The sequence below is a fragment of the Macaca mulatta genome, chromosome 10 (assembly GCF_049350105.2).
Source record: "Macaca mulatta isolate MMU2019108-1 chromosome 10, T2T-MMU8v2.0, whole genome shotgun sequence".
NCBI lineage: Eukaryota > Metazoa > Chordata > Mammalia > Primates > Cercopithecidae > Macaca > Macaca mulatta.
The window spans coordinates 84,295,278-84,320,958 of NC_133415.1; the positions used below are offsets into that span (position 1 = coordinate 84,295,278).

At 48.9% G+C, this 25,681-nt stretch overlaps 2 protein-coding genes across 8 annotated transcripts; one reads left to right on the forward strand and one right to left on the reverse strand.

Annotated features, from left to right (window-relative positions):
• Positions 1-586: 586 nt before the first annotated feature.
• DEFB124 (defensin beta 124) lies at positions 587-7,107 on the reverse strand. Of its 2 annotated transcripts, XM_077948701.1 has the most exons (3): positions 6,619-7,107; positions 4,945-5,027; positions 587-780 (listed from the first exon to the last, which is right to left on the reverse strand). In XM_077948701.1, the coding sequence occupies exons 2-3, from the start codon at positions 5,006-5,008 to the stop codon at positions 623-625; spliced, it is 222 nt and encodes a 73-aa protein (XP_077804827.1). In that variant the 5' UTR covers positions 5,009-5,027; positions 6,619-7,107; the 3' UTR covers positions 587-622. The 2 variants fall into 2 exon arrangements, with proteins under 2 accessions (XP_077804827.1, NP_001180321.1); NM_001193392.1 differs by lacking the exon at positions 6,619-7,107 and having other exon boundaries at positions 623-780; positions 4,945-5,002.
• Positions 7,108-7,200: 93 nt separating this feature from the next.
• REM1 (RRAD and GEM like GTPase 1) lies at positions 7,201-17,905 on the forward strand. 6 transcript variants are annotated; one of them, XM_015149287.3, is made up of 5 exons: positions 7,201-7,346; positions 8,388-8,765; positions 9,818-9,900; positions 14,871-15,072; positions 16,728-17,905. In XM_015149287.3, the coding sequence occupies exons 2-5, from the start codon at positions 8,426-8,428 to the stop codon at positions 16,997-16,999; spliced, it is 897 nt and encodes a 298-aa protein (XP_015004773.1). In that variant the 5' UTR covers positions 7,201-7,346; positions 8,388-8,425; the 3' UTR covers positions 17,000-17,905. The 6 variants fall into 6 exon arrangements, with proteins under 6 accessions (XP_015004773.1, XP_015004771.1, XP_077807533.1 ...); XM_015149285.3 differs by having other exon boundaries at positions 7,204-7,346; positions 8,196-8,765; XM_077951407.1 differs by having other exon boundaries at positions 7,209-7,346; positions 8,196-8,765; positions 9,794-9,900.
• Positions 17,906-25,681: the final 7,776 nt, after the last annotated feature.

Genomic DNA, 25,681 nt, shown 5'->3' on the forward strand with positions numbered 1-25,681 from the left:
ACTTAGGAAGTTGGATGTATGCTTAGATGAGGGTCTATTTGAACACTGGGAGGAAAATGGCGGTTTGTGTGTGAAAATGGCGGTTTAATTTTCAGAAAAGTATCTAGTCTGTTGGTCTTGGCTTCATCCCTAAGTCGTTAGGATACCCTATCAAGGAACATAGGAAAACCCTTTCACTCTCAGTGGGGCCTGCCTCTCAAGCCAAATGTGCCATCTCATTCTGAATTCCAGAAGCTTATTTTTGACTCTACTATTATTCACCGTTATTATCAACTATATTATTAACTCTTGTTATTATTAACTCTACCTTTCTTCTTGCATTTCTTTAATAAAGTGCTAATCTCCTGATATTATAATTATTCCCATTTTATGGTTGAGGAGACTTTCAGAGGTTCAGTAACTTTTCCGGAGTTGGACAGAGAGAAAGTGAAGTGGCCAGGACCGGAACCATTTACAATGGTCATTAGCGCCCACTCTCCTCAGGTCCCTCACTTCCTTCCACAGACCATTTCTCCCACATCCTAGGCCTATCCCCCACCCCAGGGGGGAGAGGAGCACAGGCGAGCAAACAGAAAGAAGAGACAACTGGCGGCCCGTGTTTTATTGGACAGCAAAGAACCAGCTACTCATATTTACTCTTGGGGACCGGCGGAGGTTTCAATGCATAGGAGAGACAGCACAGGGACGCATCCGGGCACAGGTGCATGTAAGTTTCTTGCCTTGTGCAGTAAGTTCGGCAGGCCCCTTGGCCCTTCCAGCACCGTTTGAATTCACTTCTCCCTAAGCAGAGGAAGACCATAGGTCACAGAGCAGCCCAAGGGTCACAGGTTAGACCACTGGTCACAAGTTAGGCCACAGATTCACTAACACTGGTCACAAGTTAGCTCTCTGGTCATTTGTTAGATCACTAGTCATAGATGAGAGTACTGATTTAGGTTTAGGTTAGACCACATGCCATAGGTTAGACCATTAGTTACAAATTGCAGACTAAGGCCAGGCACGGTGGCTTACACCTGTAATCCCAGCACTTTGGGAGGCTGAGGCAGGCAGATCACCTGAGGTCAGGAGTTTGAGAACAGCCTGGCCAACATGGCAAAACTTCTCTACCAAAAATACAAAAATTAGCCAGGTGTGTTGTCACGTGCCTTTAGTCCCAGCTACACAGGAGACTGAGGCAGGATAATCGCTTGAACCCAGGAGGAGGAGATTGCAATGAGCCACGATTGTGCCACTGCACTCCAGCCTGGGTGACAGAGGGAGACTCCATCTCAAATAAATAAATAGAGACTAATTTCTTGACCGGGTGAAACAACACACCAAGTACACATAAGCACTTTTCATAACACTATACAATTATAGTCTTATTACAATTCCTACTATACAGGTAAGGAAACTGAGGCTCAGTGAGGTTAATAATCTTCTCTAGCTGGGCACAGTGGCTCACACCTGTAATCCCAGCACTTTGGGAGGCTGAGGCGGGCGGATCACCTGAGGTCAGGAGTTCGAGACCAGCCAGGCCAACATAGCGAAACCCCATCTCTACTAGAAATATAAAAATTAGCTAGGCATGGTGGCAGGTGCCTGTAATCCCAGCCACTTGGGGGACTGAGGCAGGAGAATCGCTTGAACCCAGTGCAGCTCGGCTCACTGCAGCCTTGGCAACAAAGTAAGACTCCATCTCAAAAAAAAAGAAAAATTAAATATAAAATATAACCTTATCCAAAGTCATACCGCCATTCAGGAGCAGAACTAGGACTCAAACCCAAGCAATCCGGCTCCAGAGTCCACACCCATTACACGAACTGCCCCTGACACATAGGGACTTGTTTAATGTTAGGTTTTAGTGAAGGAATTTCCAACCATGGGCCATGGAAAAGGTAAGGCTTTGGGGAATAGGTCCTTTGCTCCCTCCAAGGGTCTTTGGTCACAACATGGGATGGAGCCTGTCCTTCATTTATTCACTCAATAAAGACGGAGCACTAGAAGTACTACAATGAACAATATGGTCATGGTCCCTGCCCTCAAAAAAAGCAAGCAAATAAATAAAAGAAATAGATTCTGTGGTAACTGCCACACTGGAAATGATGAGGGTACTGTGATGGTCAGTTAAAACCGATGTGGGAAGTGAGGGGAGACTAGGACCATGTAGACAAGCTTGACTGTTAAATGACATTTCCAGACATACAACCTCAGACAAGCAGAGAGCAAGCAGCCCAGAAGAACTAGCACTGAATGGGAGGTGGAGGAGAAAGGCTTCCCTGAATCTCTGTGGATTAAAATACATCCCATGTAATCCTCAAATGATGCCTTGGGCATATCCGCAGGTTTTATTCAGCCTGCCGAGCAGTCCACACTTCCCTCTTGCTAAGGTAGAGAATCTTAGAATGATACGGTACTGGCCTCAAAATTTCCATGAGGCAAAGAATACACCCTCTGAAGACAGTGTGTAGTATAATCGCTAACAGTGTGGTGTGAACCCAGCTCAGACCTCCTGGGTCTAAATCCCAGCTCAGTCATTTCCCATTGAGTGACCTTGGCCTCAGTTCTTCATCTGTACAACTCTCCTTCAGAGCACAGATAAGGATCACGTTAGCACAGTGCCTGGCATATAGTAAATGCTCAATAAATAGGAGGCAAGATTATCAGTATGATAGCTTAGATTGCTGGAACAACCAGGACCCATTCTAGGTAAATCCTCTCACTTACCAGTAAAGAGAGGAATGAACTTGCCCAAGCTCCCATAGCCACTAAGTGGTGGGTCTGGAACCAGAACCCGAGACATTAGCTCCCAGGTGAGGACACTTTCTATAATAATTTTTTTTTTTTGAGACGGGGTCTCACTCTGTTGCCCAGGCTGGAGTGCAGTAGTGCAATCTTGGCTGACTGTAGCCTCTACTTCCTAGGCTCAAGCAATCCTTCTACCTCAGCCTCCTAAATAACTAGGACTACAGGTGCATACCACTACACCCAACTAATCCTTTTATTTTTTGTAGAGATGGGGTCTCCCTATGTTGCCCAGGCTGGTCTCGAAGTCTTGGGCTCAAGTGATCCTCCCGCCTTGACCTCCCAAAGTGCTAGGATTTACAAGTATGAACCACCACACCCAGCCAAGAAATACTCTTAACATACCATCGCATTTGAACTTCCCAGTCACCCCAATATCCAGAAGCAGTTCCTTTCTCCTGCATGATCTGCACTCTCTTCCTCATGTCTTTGACTCCGTCTCCCACCAATTTCCTTTATGCTCCCTCCCCAAGCCACACCAGCCTCCTTGCTGCTGTTCAAACGCATCCATTACCCTGCCTCAGAGCCTCGGCCCTTGCTGCTCCCTCTGCCTGGAATGATCTTCTCTCCTATTTTCACTTTATTAAGACCTCCGTTCAGGCCGGGCGCGGTGGCTCACACCTGTAATCCCAGCACTTTGGGAGGCCGAGGCAGGCGGATCATGAGGTCAGGAGATCGAGACCATCCTGGCTAATATGGTGAAACCCTGTCTTTATAAAAATACAAAAAAAAATTAGCCGGGCATGGTAGCAGGCGCCTGTAGTCCCAGCTACTCAGGAGGCTGAGGCAGGAGAACGGCCTGAACCTGGGAGGCGGAGCTTGCAGTGAGCCGAGATGGCATCACTGCACTCCAGCCTGGGCAAGGAGCAAGACTCCGTTTCAAAAAAAAAAAAGAAAAAAGACCTCGGTTCAAACCCACTTTATATAAAATAAGATCGCTGGAATGTACTTCAAAATAATTCACAGGAAAGGAGGGGGAAGTGAATAACAAAACAGGATTGGTTCAAATTGGTAATTGTTGAGGTTGGGTGATGGGTAATAGGGGTTCTTTATACTATTTATTTCTTATTTCTGGTTGAAATTTTCCTAAATACCAAAGTTTCTGGCTGGGCTCAAACCTGTAATCCCAGAACTTTGGGAGGCCAAAGCTGGAGGATTGCTTGAGGCCAAGAGTTTGAGACCAGCCTGGGCAACATAGTGAGACTCTATCTCTACACAAATTTAAAAGTCAAATGAAGTCTCTTTTAAAAACTCATGCTGTTACAGTATTCTCTATTTCTGCAGAAGTTTAAATTTTCCCATAATAAAAATGTTTCAAACTCACCTTGTTATTCTCTCTACTTTCATGTATATGTGAAATCTTCCAAAATAAAAAGTTTTTAAAAAGAAACAAATCTAGGCCAGGCATGGTGGCTCATGTCTGTAATCCTAGCACTTTGGGAGGCCGAGGCGGGTGGATCACCTGAGGTCAGGAGATCTAGACCAGCCTGACCAATATGGTGAAACCCCGTCTCTACTAAAAATACAAAAATTAGCCAGGCATGGTGGCACATGCCTATAGTCCCAGCTACTCAGGAGGCTGAGGCAGGAGAATCGCTTGAACCCAGGAGGCAGAGGTTGCAGTGAGCTGATCATGCCATTGCACTCTAGCCTGGGCAACAAGAATGAAACTCCGTCTCAAAAAAAGAAAAAGAAACAAATCTTATTAGAGGCCTTCCCTATCCATCCTCATCAGTCTTCCCATCCCCGCCCTTCTCCATGCACACACCACTCTAACCCCTTCCCTTGCCTTTCCTCTTCTTAGCACTTATCACCACCCAACATGTTTATCCGCTTATTTTCTATCTCTACCAACTAAAATATCAGCTGCGTGAAAGCAAGGACCTTCTTTTCTTTCACTGCTAGATGTCTTTCACTGTTATGATTTCACAACAATCATAACATAAATGAATATTTATTGAGAGAATCCCATTTTATAGATTAGGAAACTGAGGTGCAGGCTGATTTAGCAACTTGCTCTAAGTTGCCCACCAAGTCAGTGGTGGGGCCAGAACTTAAATGCTGGTAGAGGCCCCTCTGTCCTCCAGGACCTAAGAGTCTAGTCCTCATTTTTACACGCACACACGTGCAGACACACACACATGCACACGATGTTGCTACCTGGTGGCACATGACCCAGAACCAGGAGAGCCACAAGGAGCAGAAGCAGCTGTGTCATGGCCATGGGGCTCCTGGGGAGGCTGCTGGAGAGAACACAAGAGAGATCTGAGCATGCTGAGCCTCGCTGCTTCCAGTCCAGCCTTTATTGAGCTGCAGATAAAGGCAGTGCTGTGGGCAGCAGGCCTAAGTGGGAGTATGAGGCCATGTAGTCCCCAGGCTGCTTGGGATCTCAGCCAGCTACGTGGGAACTGGTCAGCCACACCCTCCGAAGCCTGTTGAGCTCGGAAGCTGGGGGTAGAATTTCCTGAGGCATTGTCTAGGGTCAGAAACTAGACATCTTCCCCACCTAAGACAGTGGAAAAAACTTTGACTTAAGAGAGACCTAGTTCAATCCCCACATCTCCCCCTAACTGCTGTGAGACATCAGACAAGTCACTTAACCTCTCTGAGCCTCAGGCTGTTGTCTATGAAATGATGACTAGTATCGCTTACAAGGCCAAGTGACCAGCATGTATGCAGGCCTACTCTAAAATGGGAAGAGTAATAGTACCCATGTCATAGACAGTAATAGCTACCTATCTCATTTAGGGGATTAAATGAAGTAATACAGTGGCTCCTATAGTGTGGTTCCCAGACCAGCAAGCAGCAGCAACACCTGGGACTTGTTAGAAATGCCAGTTCTTTAGCCCTACCCCGAACCTACTGAATTCACCTCTCTCTAAGCAGAGGAAGACCACAGGTCACGGAGCAGCCCATGGGTCACAGGTTAGATCACTGGTCACAAGTTAGACCACAGATTCACTAACACTGGTCACAAGTTAGCTCTCTGGTCATTTGTTAGATCACTAGTCACAGATGAGAGTATTGGTGGGTCCTGGCAAACTGTGGCTTAACAAGCCCTCCAGGTGGTTCTAACACACCACCAAAGTTTGAGAACCCCTGAGATAATATTCGTGCAGAGCTTAGAACAGTGTCTGGTACACAGGAATCTAAATTGCATCATGAAAGATGAGTAGGGGAAAAGGTATCCCAGGCAGAAAGAACAGAATGTGCCTAAAAGAGTGGGGCATGAGCCAAGCAAGGGTTTTCCTGGGAGGAGAGGTTGAAATGATTCTGCAGAGAATATGATGGGGCTTGAATGCCAAGTTCAGACTTTTGTATTATAGACAACCAAAAGTTTTTTAGCAAGAGTGTAAGCTGTTCAGATTATAGTTTTAAATAAAGGAACTGAAACCCAAAGAGGGGAGTTGACTTGCCTAAGGTCACACAGCAATTGTGCTGCAGAGATGGAACTAAAAGCCAAGTCACCTCACTCCCAGACAATGAAGGGTGCCGCACCACTCACGGCCCATCTTGCAAGGTAGAAAGGTAAGCTTAGAGGGCCACGCCGCGGAAAGAAGCCAGGCACGAGGGGGTTCTGCATCAGCTCCAAGACCTGTGGGGGCTGAGCCAGTCTGTTCAGCTGCTGTGGGAGTTATTCCAAGCTGAACACCTGAATCCCCTCAGCCATGACAATGAGCCCCACCCACAGGTGCAGCCTGGCCTCCATGGCTCCACACATGTACACACCCCAATTTCTCAAGACCTAAAGGGAGGCACCCCAGTCAAAGAGTCTGGATCCTGGCCCCTTGGATAGCCAACATCACCAGTGATCTCTTTCCTCCTCCTCTATACCTGGGAGCATTTATTTTTAAGCCATGAGTGATAGAAACAGTAGACAGAATGGCAGAGACCTCAGGCCCAGGCCCAGCTAAGCCTGTTGGTGAGTGAGTGAATGAATGAATGAATGATGCCAAAATAAGATTTTCAGAATTCTTCAGTGCAGACTTTCTGAGCTCTCTCTTCCTCCAAGCCACCTCCCAAAATTAATTCTTCATCCAGAGCAGAGTTTCTTAAAGTGAGGTCCATGAACCGTCTGCATCAGGATCACTTGGGGCGCTTGTTTAAAACCCAGATTCCTGAACCCCTCTCCCAGCACTGTGGAATCCGCCTCTCTTGGAAGGTGGGACCTGAATATTTAGCAAGTTCCCCAAGTGGTTTTTCTGGGGGCTAATGTGTTGGTGCATCCCCTACGCAGATGGAGCTCCAGACCCAGGAATCCAGAGCCCCCATCCTTCCTCTCTCGTCTGCCACCCTCACTCGGTGCATAGGGCTGGCAGAAGCGGGTCAGCTGAGCTCTGCACTTTCAGAAAAGTCACTGAGCGGCCAGGGCCTTAGGGCGGGGACCCCGGGGCAGCCCTAATGGGGCGGGGCTGGATGGGGCGGGGTCGCGGCTCCTCCCCCGGCCCAGGCGGCGAGGGGAGGGGAATTGGCCTGAGGGGCTGCGTGCGGAGGCGGGTGGTACAGCCTGGAGCATCCAGCCGCTGGAGCTGCGAGGGACCCTGGACCCCTCCCACGCCGAGGTAAAGCCCTGCGCTACGCGCGGCCAACTCGCTCAAGTTGGAGCAGAGTTCTCCAGGCGATTGAAGGGGAATTCGGCAGCGTTGGCAGGAGTAGGAGGGCTTTGAAACCGCGTCCCTAGGGTGAGGGTCTTCAGACCTGCGACCCGGAGGGCTGGATAGTCCTGGACAAAGACCCCTTCAACCCCAGGATGGGGGATTCACACCCAGGATGCCGGCTGGGAAAGCTCGGACCCAGACTCCAGGAATGGCACAGCGTTCCCGGGCCCTGTGGTCTGCCCTCCCCGTCCCCTGCCAGGACCCTGTCCTGTCACCTAACCTGGGGCCTGGCCGGCCGCAGCTCCCGTCCCCAAAAGCAGTTAGAGGCCGTAGCGTCAGCCGCTCCTGAATATTTCACACAGGGGGCGGGTCAGACACGCGGTTCCCATGGCACCAGGGCACTCGGGTTACAGTCGGGTTACCCCTCTACCCCCCTCGCCCTTCTGTAGTTCCAACCCACCCTCCTGCCTCTTCTTCCTCAGACCCCGTGAAATTGGGCATCCAAAGTTAAGTAACCCCTACTCTTGCAGTGGGGGAAGACCTGAAACTGCACTCCCAACCCAGAACCTGTGAAAGAGAGCGGTGGGGAAGGGGAGGAGGGGGACAATTTGGATGCCTTTCAGAGCCAGGGCCTCATGTTCTGTGGGAAGGGCAGGTCCGTGTGCACGGAATGGGGAGTGTGCATGTGAGGACATCCCACCTCACTACTGCCCCTCTGCCTGCCTGCCTGTCTGTCATCATCCTTAAGGCGAGGGAATGGCCTCTGGGTGTGTGTGTCTGTGTGTTCACAGCCTGCACACTCACTCCTTCCAGCCGCATCCAGGTTTACGCAGAGCCTGAGGCCAGAAAGCCTAGGGGCTTTCTGCCCCAAGAAGCTGAGGCACCTCCTACTCCCATCTGAACAAGAGGGGGATCTGGAAGAAGCCATCTCAGCAGCTCATCAGGACGCTATAGAAAGAAGCAGCCTAAAGCAATTGACTGACAACCAATTCCCCCTTCTTTCAGAAGGAAGGAAGGAAGAAGCAAAACCCCCTCTACCAAAGATGACACTCAACACCGGACAGGAAGCAAAGACCCCTCTGCACCGGCGAGCCAGCACCCCACTGCCCCTGTCCCCACGGGGCCGCCAGCCTGGCCTCCTGAGCACAGCGCCTTCCACTCAATCCCAGCATCCCCGGCTGGGTCAATCGGCCTCCCTCAACCCTCCCACCCAGAAACCTTCACCTGCCCCAGATGACTGGTCTTCTGAATCCAGCGACTCTGAAGGCTCCTGGGAGGCCCTCTACCGTGTGGTGCTACTTGGAGATCCTGGAGTGGGGAAGACCAGCCTGGCCAGCCTCTTTGCAGGGAAGCAAGAGAGGGACCTCCATGAACAGCTGGGAGGTAGGGGCCATATGGGCTGGGCTGGGATGTGGCCAAAGGAGCGAAAGCCCTGTCACCAGGGGCACAGGGCTGCCAAGAACAGTTGTACAAGTCATGCACTGTTCAACTCTAAGGGGCATCATTCACTTAGACTATGACATGAATGATGCCCCCTTGCCCTCCAAAGTTGTACATGGCACAGCCTGCACACTGGTCAAAGGGAGGGAAATTCTTGAATAGAATAAGAATTTTGCCAATTTCCCATGAACAAGAAGTATATGATTCATTTCCATGTCATATGGGTGGCAATTCTGAATTCTTCTGAATGAAGAAATGGTAGACTTCCACCCAGTTCAGAAACTCCCCTCCCCAACTCCTCTGACTCTCAGATTCTCCCAGTCCCATAGACACCCATCCATGGTCACCATGATCTACAGCAAAACTAAGATCCTTTGCAGAAGGGAGACTCCTAGACCCCAAGTTCTGGGCCCTGGGGTGCTTTATTCCCAAGAACTGCGGTGAGCTAAGAGTGTCAGGGGCCCCAGGGTGGTGGGATACAGGGAAGATAGAAGAGATGAAGGTAGGCCCCTGAACCACTGACCAAAAGGACATAGGGTGAGTAGGGGAAGGGGGTTGATTAAATGCAGAGAAAAGGTAGGGACATCTAGCTAGACTCTTCTCTAGTCTTGACTTCTCTCCCCCAGCCTCAAGAGTGAGAACCCGTATGTGTTACAGATAGGGAGACTGAGGTCAAGAGAGGATAACATGACCTGCCTGAAGCACGCGCTAAGTCAGACAGAGCAGGCCTGGGAGAATTCCTAGCCCAGCTTTAACCCCACCACCCCACCTTCATTCAATCAATCAAATCTTTCTGGCACTTACTATGCGCCAGGTACTATGGCACCTGGGGAGACATGGGTTCCTACCAGGAGAGACAGGCATCAAACAAGTGTGATAAGCGCTTCTGAGGACAAGTGGAGGGGGTGATGTGACCAGAAATGGGGGGTAGCGAACACCACACTCTCTCAGGCTTGCCCCTCCTCCCTGAGATCCAGCTCTTCCCTCGGTTGCAGAAGATGTATATGAGAGGACCCTCACGGTGGATGGAGAAGACACCACGCTGGTGGTCGTGGACACCTGGGAGGCCGAGAAACTGGTATGGCACTGCAAGCAGAATTTGGGGAGAGGGCTGCTGAGCCTAATATTAGACTCCTTCCTGTCCCATCCTGGGACACTACAGATCAGGTGTGAGCAAGAGCCATCCTCAGCACCCTCCCCCAAAACCCACAGCTCCTAAGCAGTCTTTCCAATCCCAAACAGAAGACCCTTATGACCCTGACCCCTTTTCTCACTCCACAATCCCCTCCTACCAGCCATCTCAGAATGTGCTTCTCCACCTGCAGATCTCCCCATCATTATTTCCATCCTCGTCCCACCCCTCCCACCCACATCGTGCAGAAGGAACGCTGGATTTGGCCCCAAAATGCCCCTTTCTTTTTCTTACTAAATTTTTTTCTTACTAAATTTGGCCCCAAAATGCCCCTTTCTTTTTCTTACTAGTTATGTAGTTTTGTGCAATTGACTTAACCACTCCAAGCTTCAGTTTTCTCATCCGATAAATGGGTTAACCATTCCTGCTTTCCTCATCAGCTGGTTTTTTAAAGTTCTTATGCAATTTCAGAGGTAAGCCCAGTTTAAAGCATGAAAAACTGCTGAATAGGGGTGAAGAATTGTAAATGATAACTCTTAGTAATTATGACTTGGTAGGTAGAGAAAAAGGAAACCAGAGCAGGAAGAGAGCAGCAGGCAGGAACATGTCCCTATTATGATTTTATCTTGTTTGTGTTTTCTTTTCTTTTGCTACGTGGGTAATACATAATTTCATTGTAGAACTTTGAGGAAAGTTGTAGAACTTTGAGGAAAAACAAGAGAAGGATCTAAAATCACCTGGGATCCCATCTCTCTAAGGGATAAGCTGCTCCCCTAAAACTGAGGGAGGCCCTGCCCTCAGGGTGGGGCTTAGGAGGACACTGGTGGGTGATTGACAATGGTTGACAGCTCTCCTTCTAACAAGCATAAAAGGAAACCCGGGGCCAAATGAGCATAATAATGATGACGACTCTTATAACAGTACCTGACATTTATGGAGTGCCAGCTTCCAAAGTGTCAGCCCCTGTGTTAACCACTAGACATATTCTATGAATTCAATCAAAACAAAAACTGGGCCTGGTGCAGTGGCTCAGGACTGTAATCCCAGCACTTTGGGAGGCAGAGACAGGTGAATCACCTGAGGTTAGTAATTGGAGACCAGCCTGGCCAACATGGCAAAACCCCACCTCTACTAAAAATACAAAAATTGGCCAGGTGTGGTGGCATGGGCCTGTAGTCCCAGCTACTTGGGAGGCTGAGGCAGGAGAATCACTTGAACCCGGGAGGTGGAGATTGCAGTGAGCTGAGATCACACCACTGCACTCCAGCCTGGACGACAGAGCAACGTTCTGTCTCAAAAACTAAATGGTGAGTCTTCTGATTCCCATTCTACTGATGAGGAAACCAAAGACCAGAGCGGTTAAATAATAATAATAATGTGTCCAAAGCTCTCAAATAGCAAGTGAGATTCAAACCCAGATCTACAAAATCTTTGTAGATCTTATTCTTTTTTTTTTTTAGACGGAGTTTCACTCTTGTTGCCCAGGCTGGAGTGCAGTGGCGCCATCTCAGCTCACTGCAACCTCCGCTTCCCAGGTTCAAGCGATTCTCCTGTTTCAGCCTCCCGAGTAGTTAGAATTACAGGTGCCTATCACCACACCCGCTAATTTTTGTATTTTTAGTAGAGACAGGGTTTCATCACGTTGGTCAGAATGGTCTTGAACTCCTGACCTCAGGTGATCCACCCACCTCGGCCTCCCAAAGTGCTGGGATTACAGGCGTGAGCCACCATGGCCGGCCAAGGCTGTATTCTTATGCATTAGGACTGCATAAGAGTCCTTGTCTTATGACTTTCCTCCCCCTCAAGAGCATCACCTTCTGAACCTTCAGCTGAGGTTTCAGTTATTCGCTCATTCATTCATTCAGAAATACTTGCTGGGTATCTATCATGGACCAGGACCTTGGAGACACAGAGATGAATAAGGCAGACATGCCCCCTGGCCTCGTGGACCTCACAGGCTAGTGAGAGGGTCTACTTTTCAGATGCAGCTGAGGATACTATGGGGCAGTGTCCAGTGAGTTAAGATGGGTGATCAGACTGGGAGTCCCACTCAGGAAACAGGGGAGAAAGGATTCTAGACTAGAAGGCAGGAACTGGAACCCCACACCCAGCTTGAGTCAGACAGATGTGGGTTCTCAACCTTGAGTATGAACGGGTTTCTTCCTCTGGGTCTTAGTTTTCCCCATCTCTAGAATGAGAAAGTGAGTCTTGACCATTCATTCATTCATTGCACAAATATTTTTGGAGGATTTGCTGTGTGTCAAGATCACAAAAGCCAGTTGGTGCATGGATTTGTGAGTATGAACTCATTCGGAGTGTGATTAAAAATATAGATTCTTGGCCGGGCGCGGTGGCTCAAGCCTGTAATCCCAGCACTTTGGGAGGCCGAGATGGGCGGATCACGAGGTCAGGAGATCGAGACCATCCTGGCTAACACGGTGAAACCCCGTCTCTACTAAGAAATACAAAAAAATAGCCGGGCGAGGTGGCGGGCGCCTGTAGTCCCAGCTACTCGGGAGGCTGAGGCCGGAGAATGGCGTGAACCCGGGAGGCGGAGCTTGCAGTGAGCTGAGATCCGGCCACTGCACTCCAGCCTGGGCTACAGAGCGAGACTCCGTCTCAAAAAAAAAATATATATATATATATATAGATTCTTAGCTGGGCACGGTGGCTCACGCTTGTAATCCCAACACTTTGGGAGGCTGAGGTGGGCAGATCACCTGAGGTCAGGAGTTCAAGACCAGCCTGGCTAAGGTGGTGAAACCGTCTCTACTAAAAATACAAAAATAGCTGGGTGTGGTGGCGGGCACCTATAGTCTCAGCTACTCCGGAGGCTGAGGTAGAAGAATAGCTTGAACCTGGGTGGTAGAGGTTGCAGTGAGCCGAGATCATGACACTGCACTCCAGCCTAGATGACAGGGTGAGACTCCATCTCAAAGAAAAGAAGAAAAAGAAAAAGAAAAAAAAGAATAAGAAGCTCTAAAATTGGGGCTCTAGTATCTATCTATCTATCTGTCTATCTATCTATCTATCTATCTATCTATCTATCTATCTATCTATCTTTTTTGAGAGGGAGTCTCGCTCTGTTGCCCAGGCTGAGGATGAGGGCCAGGGTGAGGCCTGATAATTTGATTTTTATTTATTTATTTATTTATTTTTTGAGACAGAGTCTTGCTCTTGTTGCCTAGGCTGGAGTGCAGTGGCATGATCTCTGCTCACCCCAACCTCCGCCTCCCAGTTTCAAGTGATTCTCCTGCCTCAGCCTCCTGAGTAGCTGGGATTACAGGCATGAACCACCACACCTGGCTAATTTTATATTTTTAGTAGAGATGGGGTTTCTCCATGTTGGTCAGGCAGGTCTCAAACTCCCTCCCTCAGGTGATCCGCCCGCCTCGGCCTCCCAGAGTGCTGGGATTACAGGCATGAGCCACCGCCCCCAGCCGAGAATTTGATTTTTAATACACTCCAAGTGGCCTGATGGTCAGCCAGCCTGGTACACTAAGGTCCTAAGACCCACCCAATTCTGTCAGATTCAGCCTCTCTGATATCAGAGTACCATGTAGTGCACAAATGGAAAGGATGGATACTTATTTCGATAATGCTGCTACTGCTTGGACCCTCTTTGAGACCTCTCTTCACAGTCACTGACCAGGGAAACTGGTTCAGTTTCCTAATTTTACTGTTTGGAAAATAAAAGGCCAGAAAAGAGGAGAAAATTTTCTCAAGGTCTCTACCAAAAACACAAAAATTAGCCAGGCATGGTGGCAGGCGCCTGTCATCCCAGCTACTCAGGAAGCCCAGGCAGGAGAATCACTTGAACCCAGGAGGTGGAGGTTGCAGTGAGCCGAGATCATGTCACTGCACTCCAGCCTGGGAGACAGAGTGGGACTCCAGCTCAAAAAAAAGAAAAATGAAAGAAAATTTCTGGCTTCTTCACTACCTCACAACCACACTCAGTCCTTCTCACTTCAGGCCTTAGCTCTGACTGTTCCTTTTGTCTGGAATCTCTTCTCTCCTGCTTGGCCTGCCCCTCCTTCCTAACCCCATTCGCCAGTCCCCTGTGAAGCCCTTGCACACTCTTCCAGGTGGGGTTGTTCTGGCCTCCCCACACCACTCCTCCAGCCACTTGCACATGCCTCTTACTGGTACTTTCACACTACACTATAACTCCCCATTTCCATAAGCTCTCTTCCAGACCATGAGCTTTTGGAGGGCAGAAACTGTGTCTTATTCAACACTTATAAAGTTACTACCCAAGTAGTCCAGTCTTGAAGGGCTGCCCCTAACAAAAGATCACCATCCGAAATATCAAAAGCACTGCAGTTCTTTCTTTTTCTTGGTCAAACAACTTGAAAGGAAGCCACTTCTTAAAGTGTCCCTTGCCCCTCTCATCCCCTTGTGAACTTACACTTTACAGTTGCTCCTTCACCTCTGTCTTCAAAACTGTCCTGAAAAATGCCTTCCCTCTGAAGTCAGCCTCCTGTCCTCACTTCTCTCTCTCTTCCTTTTTTCTCTTCATTCTGGATTTCACCAGGCATAAAGAACCCTCTGGCAAGGCTAAACCCTCCTCAGAAACAAGACAAAAGAGCTAAACAGGTCAAGGCAGAACCCTCTTTAGCAGGAAGAGGAACCAAGTCAATTTGCCTCCAGTACCCAGCCTGCAAAAGTGTCAGTGAGTGAGAGAATTATGTGAGGGAGTGTCATTAGCCTAAATTTTCAAGCAGAGAAACTGAGGCTCAGAAAGGATCACCGATTTTCCTAAAGTGACACAGGGAATTATGGCAGAATTTGTCCCCCACACCTGTCCAAACTATAAACCTCAGCCCCATCCCAACCATTAGACCATCCCAGCTCTACCTTCCTCAGCCAGGGCCTAGATACCCTCTGAGGATGGGCCTTGGGTCCCTCTCCTGCAGGATAAAAGATGGAGCCAGGAGTCATGCCTGCAGGGGGGCAGTGCCTATGTCATCGTATACTCCATCGCAGACCGAGGCAGCTTTGAGAGTGCCTCTGAGCTCCGCATCCAGCTGCGGCGCACACATCAGGCAGACCATGTGCCCATCATCCTCGTGGGCAACAAGGCGGACTTGGCCCGCTGCCGAGAAGTCTCTGTGGAAGGTGAGCCCTCCATCCCACCCCCTCCTCTTCCCCTGGGCCCCGCTGTCATGGCTGCTTCTCCAGCGCTCTTCATCTCAGTGACTGTCCCTGCCAAGCTGCCCCTACCCTGCAGCCACTTGCCTAAGCCTGAAAGCTAGGAACCATTCTTGTCTCCCACTCACCACCCCCAAACCAGTCCCCAAGTCCTGTCAGGCCACCTCCGTTAATCCCACATTCCCTTCCCTCTCTGCCTACAGTCTCTGTGCTATCCTGGCATCTCCACCTTCTCCAGTCCTCCCACTTCTCAATTATTCCTCCTTGCCAGCTGCCAGAATTTTCCAAGACCAGAGCTGAATTTGCACTTCTTAAAAATTCGTGTATGTGGTGGGGCATGGTGGCTCACAACTATAATCCTAGAACTTTGGGAGGCCAAGGCGGGAGGACTTACTTGAGCCCAGGAGTTTGAGACTAGCTTTGGCAACACAGCAAGACCCTCTCTCTACAAAAAATAAAAAATAATTTTAACTCTTTTTTTAAAAAAAATTCTGGCCAGGCCCAGTGGCTAACGCCTATAATCCCAGCACTTTGGAAGACTGAGGCAAGTGGATCACTTGAGGTCAGGAGTTCAAGACCAACCTGGCCAACATGGTGAAACCCCATCTTTACTAAAAATACAAAACTTAGCCAGGCATAGTGGTGCACACCAGTAATCCCAGCTACTTGGGCAGCTAATGCATGAGAATTGCTTAAACCCAGGAGGCTGAGGTTGCAGTGAGCCAAGACCACGCCACTGTACTCCAGCCTGGGTGACGGAATGAGACTCTGTCTCAAAAAAATAATAATAGTAATTTCCTCTGTGGCTCCCCTAGCCCCTTAATCAGAGACACTTTATCCACCAGGATGATAGGCCCAGTGCCTACAGGCCTTTCAAGGGCTTACATTTGAGAACTGAAAAGAACCATTACTGGCTCCAAAATATAGTGAAAAAAATTAGAAATTTAAATTTCACAAAGCTTTAATTGTCTGTAAAACATATTTTGTCAGCAAGCAACTACAAACTAAAACTTTAAATGTCATATATGGATTGTATTTACAATGGGATGGGGAATATTTTAATAAGTTTGACATATCAGATGGGGCCCATAACAATTTTTAAATGGTCTTACTCACAGAGTAAAATCTAAAAAATATGTAAACTGAGACCTAGAAAGGAAAAGTCAGTTTCACAGTCACCAGCCCCTGAAGCCTAGAACTCGGGCCCAGTGGCATCCTGGAGGTGGAAGACCGTAAGCTTTGTGAACAGACATCCAAAAAAAAAAAAAAAAACTGCAACATAAGCCCCAGGAGATTTTGTTAAAGCACAGATTTCCAGACCTACAGAATCAGAAACTCTGAGGGTGGGTCCAGGAATCTGCATTTTAACAAGCTCCTCCAGGTAATTCCGATCCACAGCAAATTAGACCCTTTACCTGGCATTCAACGTGACCCCTCCCTGGCCCCAGCCTCTCTGTCTTCCCTCAAAGACCAATCTGATTTATCTGAGTCCCCAGACAGCAACACGAGGTATGGGCACAGGAAAAATTTCTTCCAATCAAGACTGAACACATCTTTTCCTACCTTTTTCTCCGCCTTCCGGTTATGGCTCCACCCCTGCTCGTCGGGCCCCGCCCCCTCAGAGGGCCGCGCCTGCGCTGTGGTGTTCGACTGTAAATTCATCGAGACCTCCGCCACGCTGCAGCACAATGTGGCTGAGCTCTTCGAGGGCGTGGTGCGCCAACTGCGCTTGCGCCGCCGGGACAGTGCGGCCGAGGAGCCCCCAGCACCCCGACGGCCGACCAGCCTAGCCCAGCGCGCTCGTCGCTTCCTAGCACGTCTGACAGCCCGCAGCGCACGCCGCCGGGCACTCAAGGCCCGCTCCAAGTCCTGCCACAATCTGGCCGTGCTCTGAAGCCTCCCGCCCTTCTGAGAGTTGGCGGGTCGCTGAGTTGCCTTATGGGTTCCACGGACGCCACTGCGGGACAAAGGCGCCGTTACCTGGAGTCTGCATCATGTGTCTTAATTGCCTGCTGCCCTGATGGCCTGAGCATCCCCCAGATCCAAGCCTGGGGGACCCCGGGAAAGCGATGAACAGACAGACGACGGGGCCGAAGCCCCAAGCTGGGCACAAAGTAGTTTTTTACGTGGTGGGTGTCTTTTTGTAAAAAATCTTCCTTGTCCCTGGGCTCTGGCCAACCCTCAGAAACCCTCACAATAAACCAGACCAGAAGGATGTCCCGTCTGAATGCCCAGACATCTCTGTCTCGGCTCTTCCAGGCGTCTCCACCTACTGCCCTCCCATCTACACTTGACTGTAGACTGACTGGTTTAGCCTGCCGGCTGGGCGTCAGGGCCAATCAATAAAGTACTTGGACCAATTTTGTGCTCAGGCCCTTCTCCCGACAGTGGATCACAACCACAGTTTCGTGACCAGCTACTTTCTCATTAACCCATTTTTTACGTTCTAGATTCACATGTCTGGAAGGACCTCAGTACTCATCCTGGCAATAGAATTGCTGGCGTTTGTTGGGAGCTGTGTACTAAGCTGTCGCAACAATTAATCCTCCCAACACCTGGGAGAAGGGTGTTACGATTAACGTCATTTTGCTCATTAGTAAACTGAGGCACAGGACACCGAAGGCTCACCGAAGATCATACAGCTGCTATATGCGAAGTTGCCAGGATTCCAGCCCAGGCTTGTCAGACTCTAGTGACCAACATATCCATTGTCCTCTTTAAAGATGATACAAAACCCTATAGAATCTTGGGAAAATGAATTTAAAAATGTAATTTCACATCCAATTTAAACGAGGTTGGGGCAGGAACTCTATGAAACTCAATCCATTAATCCCCGGGATGGACCCCAGTTTAATCCGACTCACTCATTTCCCGAAGGCAGAAACAAGCCTAGAGAGGGGAGGTGAGCATGCCAGAGTCGCCCAGCCAGGGAAGACTACACCCCAGGGCCCAGCCTCCTCCTGGGTCTCACTTTGGCTGTGCGGGAGGAAGGAGGTGGTGAGGCATCCAGCCTGGCTGGGGTCAGGGCTGGGTGTTGGGGATCAGGTCAGGAGTTTCCAGCCCGAAAGGAAGGGGTGTCACGGCTTTGAGAAGAAAACAAGACGCAAACCGTTATGACCATCATGTCCCTGACGCCGGACATCCCTTCCCCCAACTAGCCCAGACGCCAGTCCCGGGGTAAGCGGTGCAGAGAAAGACGGCAGGACCCGCCAGCCAGCCAGCCACGTCCTCCAGCCGCGACTCCCCGCACCCCAGCCTTCCAACGGGGACGGATGGCACTCAATCCCACACCCCAACCCCAGCCTGGGGAAGGGAAGAGAAGGAAGGTCTTCCCCCACCCCAAGCTGTCTCCGGCCTGCGGTCAGGGGGAGGGGCTCTAGCTGTGGAAAGTTGGCAGAGGCAGCCGGCAGCAGCCGGGAGAGTGGAAAAAATGATATCAAACCCGGAAAAATGCAGGCCGGATGGAGGGCCGGAGTGGGCCCTGGGAGGTGAGAGGGCGGGAGGGAAGAGGAGAGGGGGAAGAGCTGAGAAAAGAAGAGGGGCGCGGGAGAGAGTGCAGGAGCTGGCTTTAGAAAACTGAGTACGATCGCCCTCATCCCCTCCTTTCTTCATCTACAAATATTTATTGAGGGCCTACTAAGTGCCGGGCACAGTGCCAGGCTCCGGGGAGATGTGGCGAACAGAAAGAGGGAGCTCACTGCTCAGTAGCTCACAGTAGGGTGGGCTGGCAGACTAGAAAACAAATCAGCAAATAAAAGAATCACAAACTGATAAGGAGCTGAAAATTAGAGTAGTCAGGGAAGAACCTGAAGATAATCCAGTCCAATCCCCCAGCCTCAGATGGGAAAACTGAGGGCCAGAGAGAGAGAGAGAGCTTACCCCAGGCCACTCAGAATGTGGAAGAAATACTTGAGAACGGGATAGGGGAGGAAAGGGGGAGGGAAGAAAGAACTGGTGCTGGCCGGGCGCGGTGGCTCAAGCCTGTAATCCCAGCACTTTGGGAGGCCGAGGCGGGTGGATCACGAGGTCAGGAGATCGAGACTATCCTGGCTAACATGGTGAAACCCCGTCTCTACTAAAAATACAAAAAAAAACTAGCCGGGCGTGGTGGCGGGCGCCTGTAGTCTCAGCTACTTGGGAGGCTGAGGCGGGAAAATGGCGTGAACCTGGGAGGCGGAGCTTGCAGTGAGCCGAGATCACGCCACTGCACTCCAGCCTGGGAGACACAGCGAGACTCCGTCTCGGAAAAAAAAAAAAAAAAAAAGAAAGAACTGGTGCAGATCAAGATAGGGAGGTGGGAGGTGTTGAGGAAGGAAAGTTATGCAGCCAGCACAGCAAGAGGGCAGGGTGATTGAAGACATTGCCCTGAACCAGGGGGTGTGCGTTCAAACCTTGCTCCCCTCCATCTCTCTGTGCCTTAGTTTCTCCATCTATAAAACGGAATTCATGACAATTCTTTCATTTAGGATCGATGTGAGGATTAAATGATTCAAGTTGTGTAAAATGCTTTAGACACTTTCTGTGTCTAAGAAGATTCAATAAATGTGGGCTCCCGCTAGCATATCTTTTTTTTTTTTTTTTCTTTTTTTAAACAGGGTCTCACTCTGTCTGTTGCCCAGGCTGGAATGCAGTGGTGCGATCACAGCTCGCTGCAGCCTCCACCTCCCAGGCTCAAGCCATCTTCCCACCTCAGCCCCCCAAGTAGCTGGGACTACAGGCACATGCCATTATGCCCAGCTAATTTTTTCTTTTTTTTTTTTTTTTTTTTTTTAGAGGAGACAAAGTTTTGCTGTGTTGCCCATGATGGTCTCAAATTCCTGAGCTCAAGAGATCCTCCCACCTCAACATCCCAAGGTGCTGAGATTTCAGGCATGAGCCACTGGGTCCCACTCTGCTATCCTATTTTAAGGCCTTGCAGAAACCAGGATATGTTATGGGTAAGATATTCTGAGACTGTGAAGACCTGCTTATGAGTCTTTGCCTGGCATATGTGTTCACATGTTTTTGTCTGTCTGCCCCACAGGAATGAAAGCTCCTTGAGGGAAGGGCCCTCAGTGCTGCTCTGACCCCAGCACCTACAACAGTGCCTGGCTCATAGTAGGTGCTCAGTAAATATCTGTTGAATGGATTAATTCATTATCCATTAATAGATACCCATTAATTCATTATCCATTACCTGTAAAGTTGCCCTTCCAATCCTGTCCTCTCTGATTCTAGGTGTCTGTGAATAAGGAATGGCTGGGAAAGCATGTGAGAAAACCACACTCTCCCTCAGCCTATTATAGTTTAAAAAGTACTTTCTTGTCCATAAAAACAAAACAAAAAAAATAATAACTAACTTCGTTTTAACTCTCTGTGTTAGTGTTGGGCCCCATGCTACATGCTGGGTACACGTTTTCTCACGTGCTCACCACCACAACCCTCTACTTAATAGGTACTGTTTAATACATGAGGACACAGAGGCCAGGAGAACCCAAGAATCTCTGCAAGGCTACACAGCAAGAAAAGGCCAGATCAGTGGTCGAGAGGCAGGCAGGAATTGCCATCCTAGTTGTACAATTAGAGAAACCGAGACTCAGAGAAAGAAGATGAGTTGTCCAAGCCCAAAGTCATGTAATAAACAGCAAGCAGTTACATCACTCTTACTATATACCAGGTGCTGTCCTAAGTGTTTTTCATACATTAATCATTAAATCCTGAAAACTGATCATATTATCACCACCCCAGTTTTCAGATGGAGAAACTTGTAGCACAGAGTTCAGTACCCCACCAAGATTGCACAGTTAGCAAGTAGCAGAATCAGAATTCAAACCAGGGAAGTCTAGCTCACCCCGTTAAGGGGTGGTCTGTGTTACACCATTTGTTTGTACAGCAAGCCTGGAACAGGCTGGTATAAGAAGGTAGGTGTCTTTGTCTCCAGCCCTGCTGCCTGCGCTAGGGGCAAGACAGAGAACAAAAGCAGATTGACAGTATCCTCAGCTGCCAGCTGGGACTTTCCACCTTGAAGGGAGGATACTGTTATGGAAAAAATGATAAAGCTCTGGGAAGATGGATGTCTCCCCAGGGGCCGCCAAGCCTCCTCAGAGTCCCTCCCCTTGCTGTGGGGAGGGCCACAAACTGTGCTGGCCTGGTCCAGATGAGACAAAGGCCACCTGGATCCCAAGACACCCAGCCAGGCTGCTCAAATACTGAGGATCATTGGCCTTGGTGGAAAGTTCCAATTTCTCATCCCAGGAATGAAGCTTCTGCTCAGGGACCCCCGAGGAATCAGGTTAGGGCTGGAGCTCCCTGTCCTTGAAGATGGGAAATATACATCTCATAGGGCCCGCTCCCTCCTTTCTTCATTCAGCAAACATGGACAAGGATGTGGGCTCTGAAGGAAGGTAGAGAATGTAGAGAGGATCACAGCTGGTGGGTACAGGAACTTCCAAGTCCCTGCCCTGGCCACGAAGGGAAAAGGAGGGTAAAAGAGGGGTAGAAGTAGTGAAAAAATCACCTACAACTGCTTTGTAACGGCTAAGAATCCCTCAGGTCTGTCATGACCATATGACCTTAGGCAAATCAAAATATACAGAGTGAAGGGGTTAGCATAGAATTCTCTATGTAATTGTCTCTGTCTCCAGAATATTTAAATATTGTAGTTCAACAGCTTGAAAAAATATACAAGTTCAGTTTCAATTTGAGCACTGTTCCCTTCTGTTCAGTTCAGGGTTCAGTTAAAAATAATACGAATGATGGGATGGGAGCTCTGGGTGCAGCAATGCATGTGGTTTTACCCAGTTCCATATGGTTCAAGTTCAGGGCTAGGGTGTGTGAATATGTGCGTGTGTGCGTTGTGGCTTACATTCCCATGCATTGTGTATGTGACCATTTATTGGTGGAAAAGCATAGGCTTTGGAACTAGAAGAACCCTGTGTTTAATCCCACCTCAAGCACTTGATCTCTTTGTGAGCTGGGTTCTTCTTTCCTTCATTTTGAAATGAGAAGTGATAATTCTTATCCCATAGGATTAAATGAGATTTTTAGTACTTAAGAAAGAACCACTATATGCCATTGGTAATGTACTTCCCCTCTCTAGGCCTCAGTTTTCTCATCGGGAAAGTGGGGATATTAATAGTATTTCTTGGCCAGGCACAGTGGCTCATGCTTGTAATCCCAGCACTTTGGGAGGCCGAGGTGGGCGGATCACCTGAGGTCAGGAGTTCAAGACCAGCCTGGCCAACATGTTGAAACTCCATCTCCCCATTAAAAAAAAAAAAAAAAATTGGGCCAGGTGCGGTGGCTCACACCTGTAATTCCAACACTTTGGGAGGTGGAGGTGGGTGGATCACGAGGTCAAGAGATCGAGACCATCCTGGCTAATATGGTGAAACCCTGTCTCTACCAAAAATACAAAAAATTAGCCGGGCGTGGTGGCGGGTGCCTGTAGTCCCAGCTACTTGGGAGGCTGAGGCAGGAGAATGGTGTGAACCTGGGAGGCGGAGCTTGCCGTGAGCTGAGATCACGCCACTGCACTACAGCCTGGGCAACAGAGCGAGACTCCGTCTCAAAAAAAAAAAAAAAAAAATTAGCTGGGCATGGTGGCATGTGCCTGTGGTCCCAGCTGCTCAGGAGGCTGAGGCAGGAGAATCACTTGAATTCCGGAGGCAGAGGTTGCAGTGTACCAAGATCATGTCCCTGCACTCCAGCCTGGGCGACAGACCAAGACTCTATCTCAAAAAAAAAAAAAAAAAAAAGTATTTCTCACTAAGAGTCGATGTGAGAATTCGATCAGGTTGGCTATTTCTTAGCATGATGCTTTGCACACGGTAAACACCCAATAAATTGTAATGCATTTCCATGCATTACTTTATACTTTTTCCCACATATGTAGTTTGCTAAGGCAAAGTATTGGATGCTTTTAAACATCATACTATACGTATCCTTCAGCTTTATTATTTTTCACATTCAACATTATATTTATGAGATTCCTTGTGTTGAAATCTGTAACTGTAACTATCGTTTTCATCACTGCACAGTATTCCATTGTATGAACATATAAGATTTATTTATCTTTTCTTCCTGTTGATGGACTTTTTTTCTGCTATAAACAATGCACTATGAACATTGATGTGCCTCTTTGAGCACATATATGAGAGTTTCTCTTTCCATCTTTCCACTCTGCCATCTTCTGGGTCTCAGCTTGCCCTGGGGTAGCTACCCTTAGGGTCCCAATATGGCCACCCCAGTTTCAGACATCAAACATGGACATGACCAAGTCCAGGCAAAGCAAAAAGGTTGTTTCTTCCTCAGCACGTCCCTTTCATCAGCAAGGAAATTCTTCCAGAGCCCTCTAGCAAATATCCTTCATTTCTCACTGGCCAGAATCTGGTTACATGGCCACCTTCAAACTAATCAGTGGCTTAGGTTAATCAGGGTTTGCATGGGCACACCAAGAAGAAAAGCTAGAGCTGGGTTAACACCCCAGGTGCTCTAGTCAGGCAGTCAAGGGTGCATGCTCTTAGTTTTTCCAGTCTTACAAAACAGTCCAGAGTGTGACCATTCCAAATCCAGTCCACTTCAGGGTCTGCCCAACTCTGTGAATGAGGATAGGTGCCTTTTCACAGAATTGTCTGGAATGAAACTTTGGGAGGCCAAAGTGGGCGGATCGCCTGAGGTCATGAGTTCAAGACCAGCCTGGCCAACATGGTGAAACCCTGTCTCTACTAAAAATACAAAAAAAAAAAACAAAAAACAAAAAAATGCCAGACATGGTGGCGTGCGCCTGTAATCCCAGCTACTTGGGAGGCTGAGGCAGGAGAATCCCTTGAACCAAGGAGGCAGAGGTTGCAATGAGCCAAGATTGCAGCACTGCACTCTAGCCTGAGCAACAGAGCAAGACAATGTTTCAAAAAAAAAAAGATTGGAAAGCAATTTTTGAGTCTTACACACACACACACACACATGCATACATATTAATTCCAAAACTGAAACCAGGATTCACTAACTCAAATGCTCACAGAGTCAGATCGATAATATAAGTCAGTGAAGTTGACTGGGTAGAAGACATTAGGGAGCATCAAGGTCTGTAGCAAACTGGAATCAGCTGCCTTGCCTAAAGGGAGGATAGGAACTAAGCTGCCTGTGACTGCTGTTAGAATGTGAATCCAGGCCGGGCACGGTGGCTCAAGCCTGTAATCCCAGCACTTTGGGAGGCTGAGGTGGGTGGATCACGAGGTCAAGAGATCGAGACCATCCTGGCTAACATGGTGAAACCCCGTCTCTACTAAAAATACAAAAAATTAGCCGGGCGTGGTGGCAGGCGCCTGTAGTCCCAGCTACTCGGAGGCTGAGGCGGGAGAATGGCGTGAACCTGGGAGGCGGAGCTTGCAGTGAGCCGAGATTGCGCCACTGCACTCCAGCCTGGGCGACACAGCGAGACTCCATCTCAAAAAAAAAAAAAAAAAAAGAATATGAATCCAGTGTTGCCGGATACCACATGTCAGTTTTTCTAAGAAAGGCAGAAAGCCTTTATGTGAAATATCCCAATCCTTTTGTCTTGAGACAGGGTCTCACTCTGTTGCCCAGGCTAGAGTGCAGTGGTGTGATCACAGCTCACTGCAGCCTCAACCTCCCAGGCTCAGGGGATCTGCCTGCCTCAGCCTCCCAAGTAGCTGGGCCACAGGCATGCACCACCAGGCCCAGCTAATTTTTTTTTTCTTTTTTTTTTTTTGTACAGAGTTGCTCAGGCTGGCTTCAAACTCCTGGACTCAAATGATCCTCCTGTCTTGGCTTCCCAAAGTGCTGAGATTACAAGCGTGAGCCTCTTCACCCAGCCCTAATTCTTTCTTTCTTCCTTTTTTTTTTTTTTTGGAGACAGAGATTCGCTCTTGTTGCCCAGGCTGGAGTGCAATGGTGCGATCTCTGCTCACTGCAACCTCTACCTCCCAGATTCAAGCAATTTTCCTACCTCAGCCTCCCGAGTAGCTGGGACTACAGGCGTGCACCACCACACCCAGCTAATTTTTTGTATTTTTATTAGAGATGGGATTTCTTCATGTTGGTCAGGCTGGTCTCGAATTCCCAACCTCAGGTGATCCGCCAGCCTCGGCCTCCCAAAGTGCTGGGATTACGGGCATAAGCCACTGTACCTGGCCACCCAGCCCTAATTCTTAAATAATTATTGCTAATTGTCATTTTGTGTTTTGTTTGTTTGTCTGTTTGTTTGTTTTGAGACGGAGTCTAACTCTGTTGCCCAGGCTGGAGTACAGTGGCACGATCTTGGCTCACTGCAACCTCTGCCCCCCAGATTTAATCGATTCTCCTGCCTCAGCCTCCTGAGTAGTTGGGATTACAGATGCCTGCCACTGTGCCCTGCTAATTTTTTTTTTTTTTTTTAGTAGAGATGGGGTTTCACCATCTTGGCCAGGCTGGTCTTTAACTCCTGACCTTGTGATCCACCCGCCTTGGCCTCCCAAAGTGCTGGGATTACAAGCATGAGCTACCGTGCCTGGCCTAATTGTGATTTTTTTTTAAACCCTGGTGCCTGGGCACAGTGTTTCACACCTGTAATCCCAACACTTTGGGAGGCCGACGT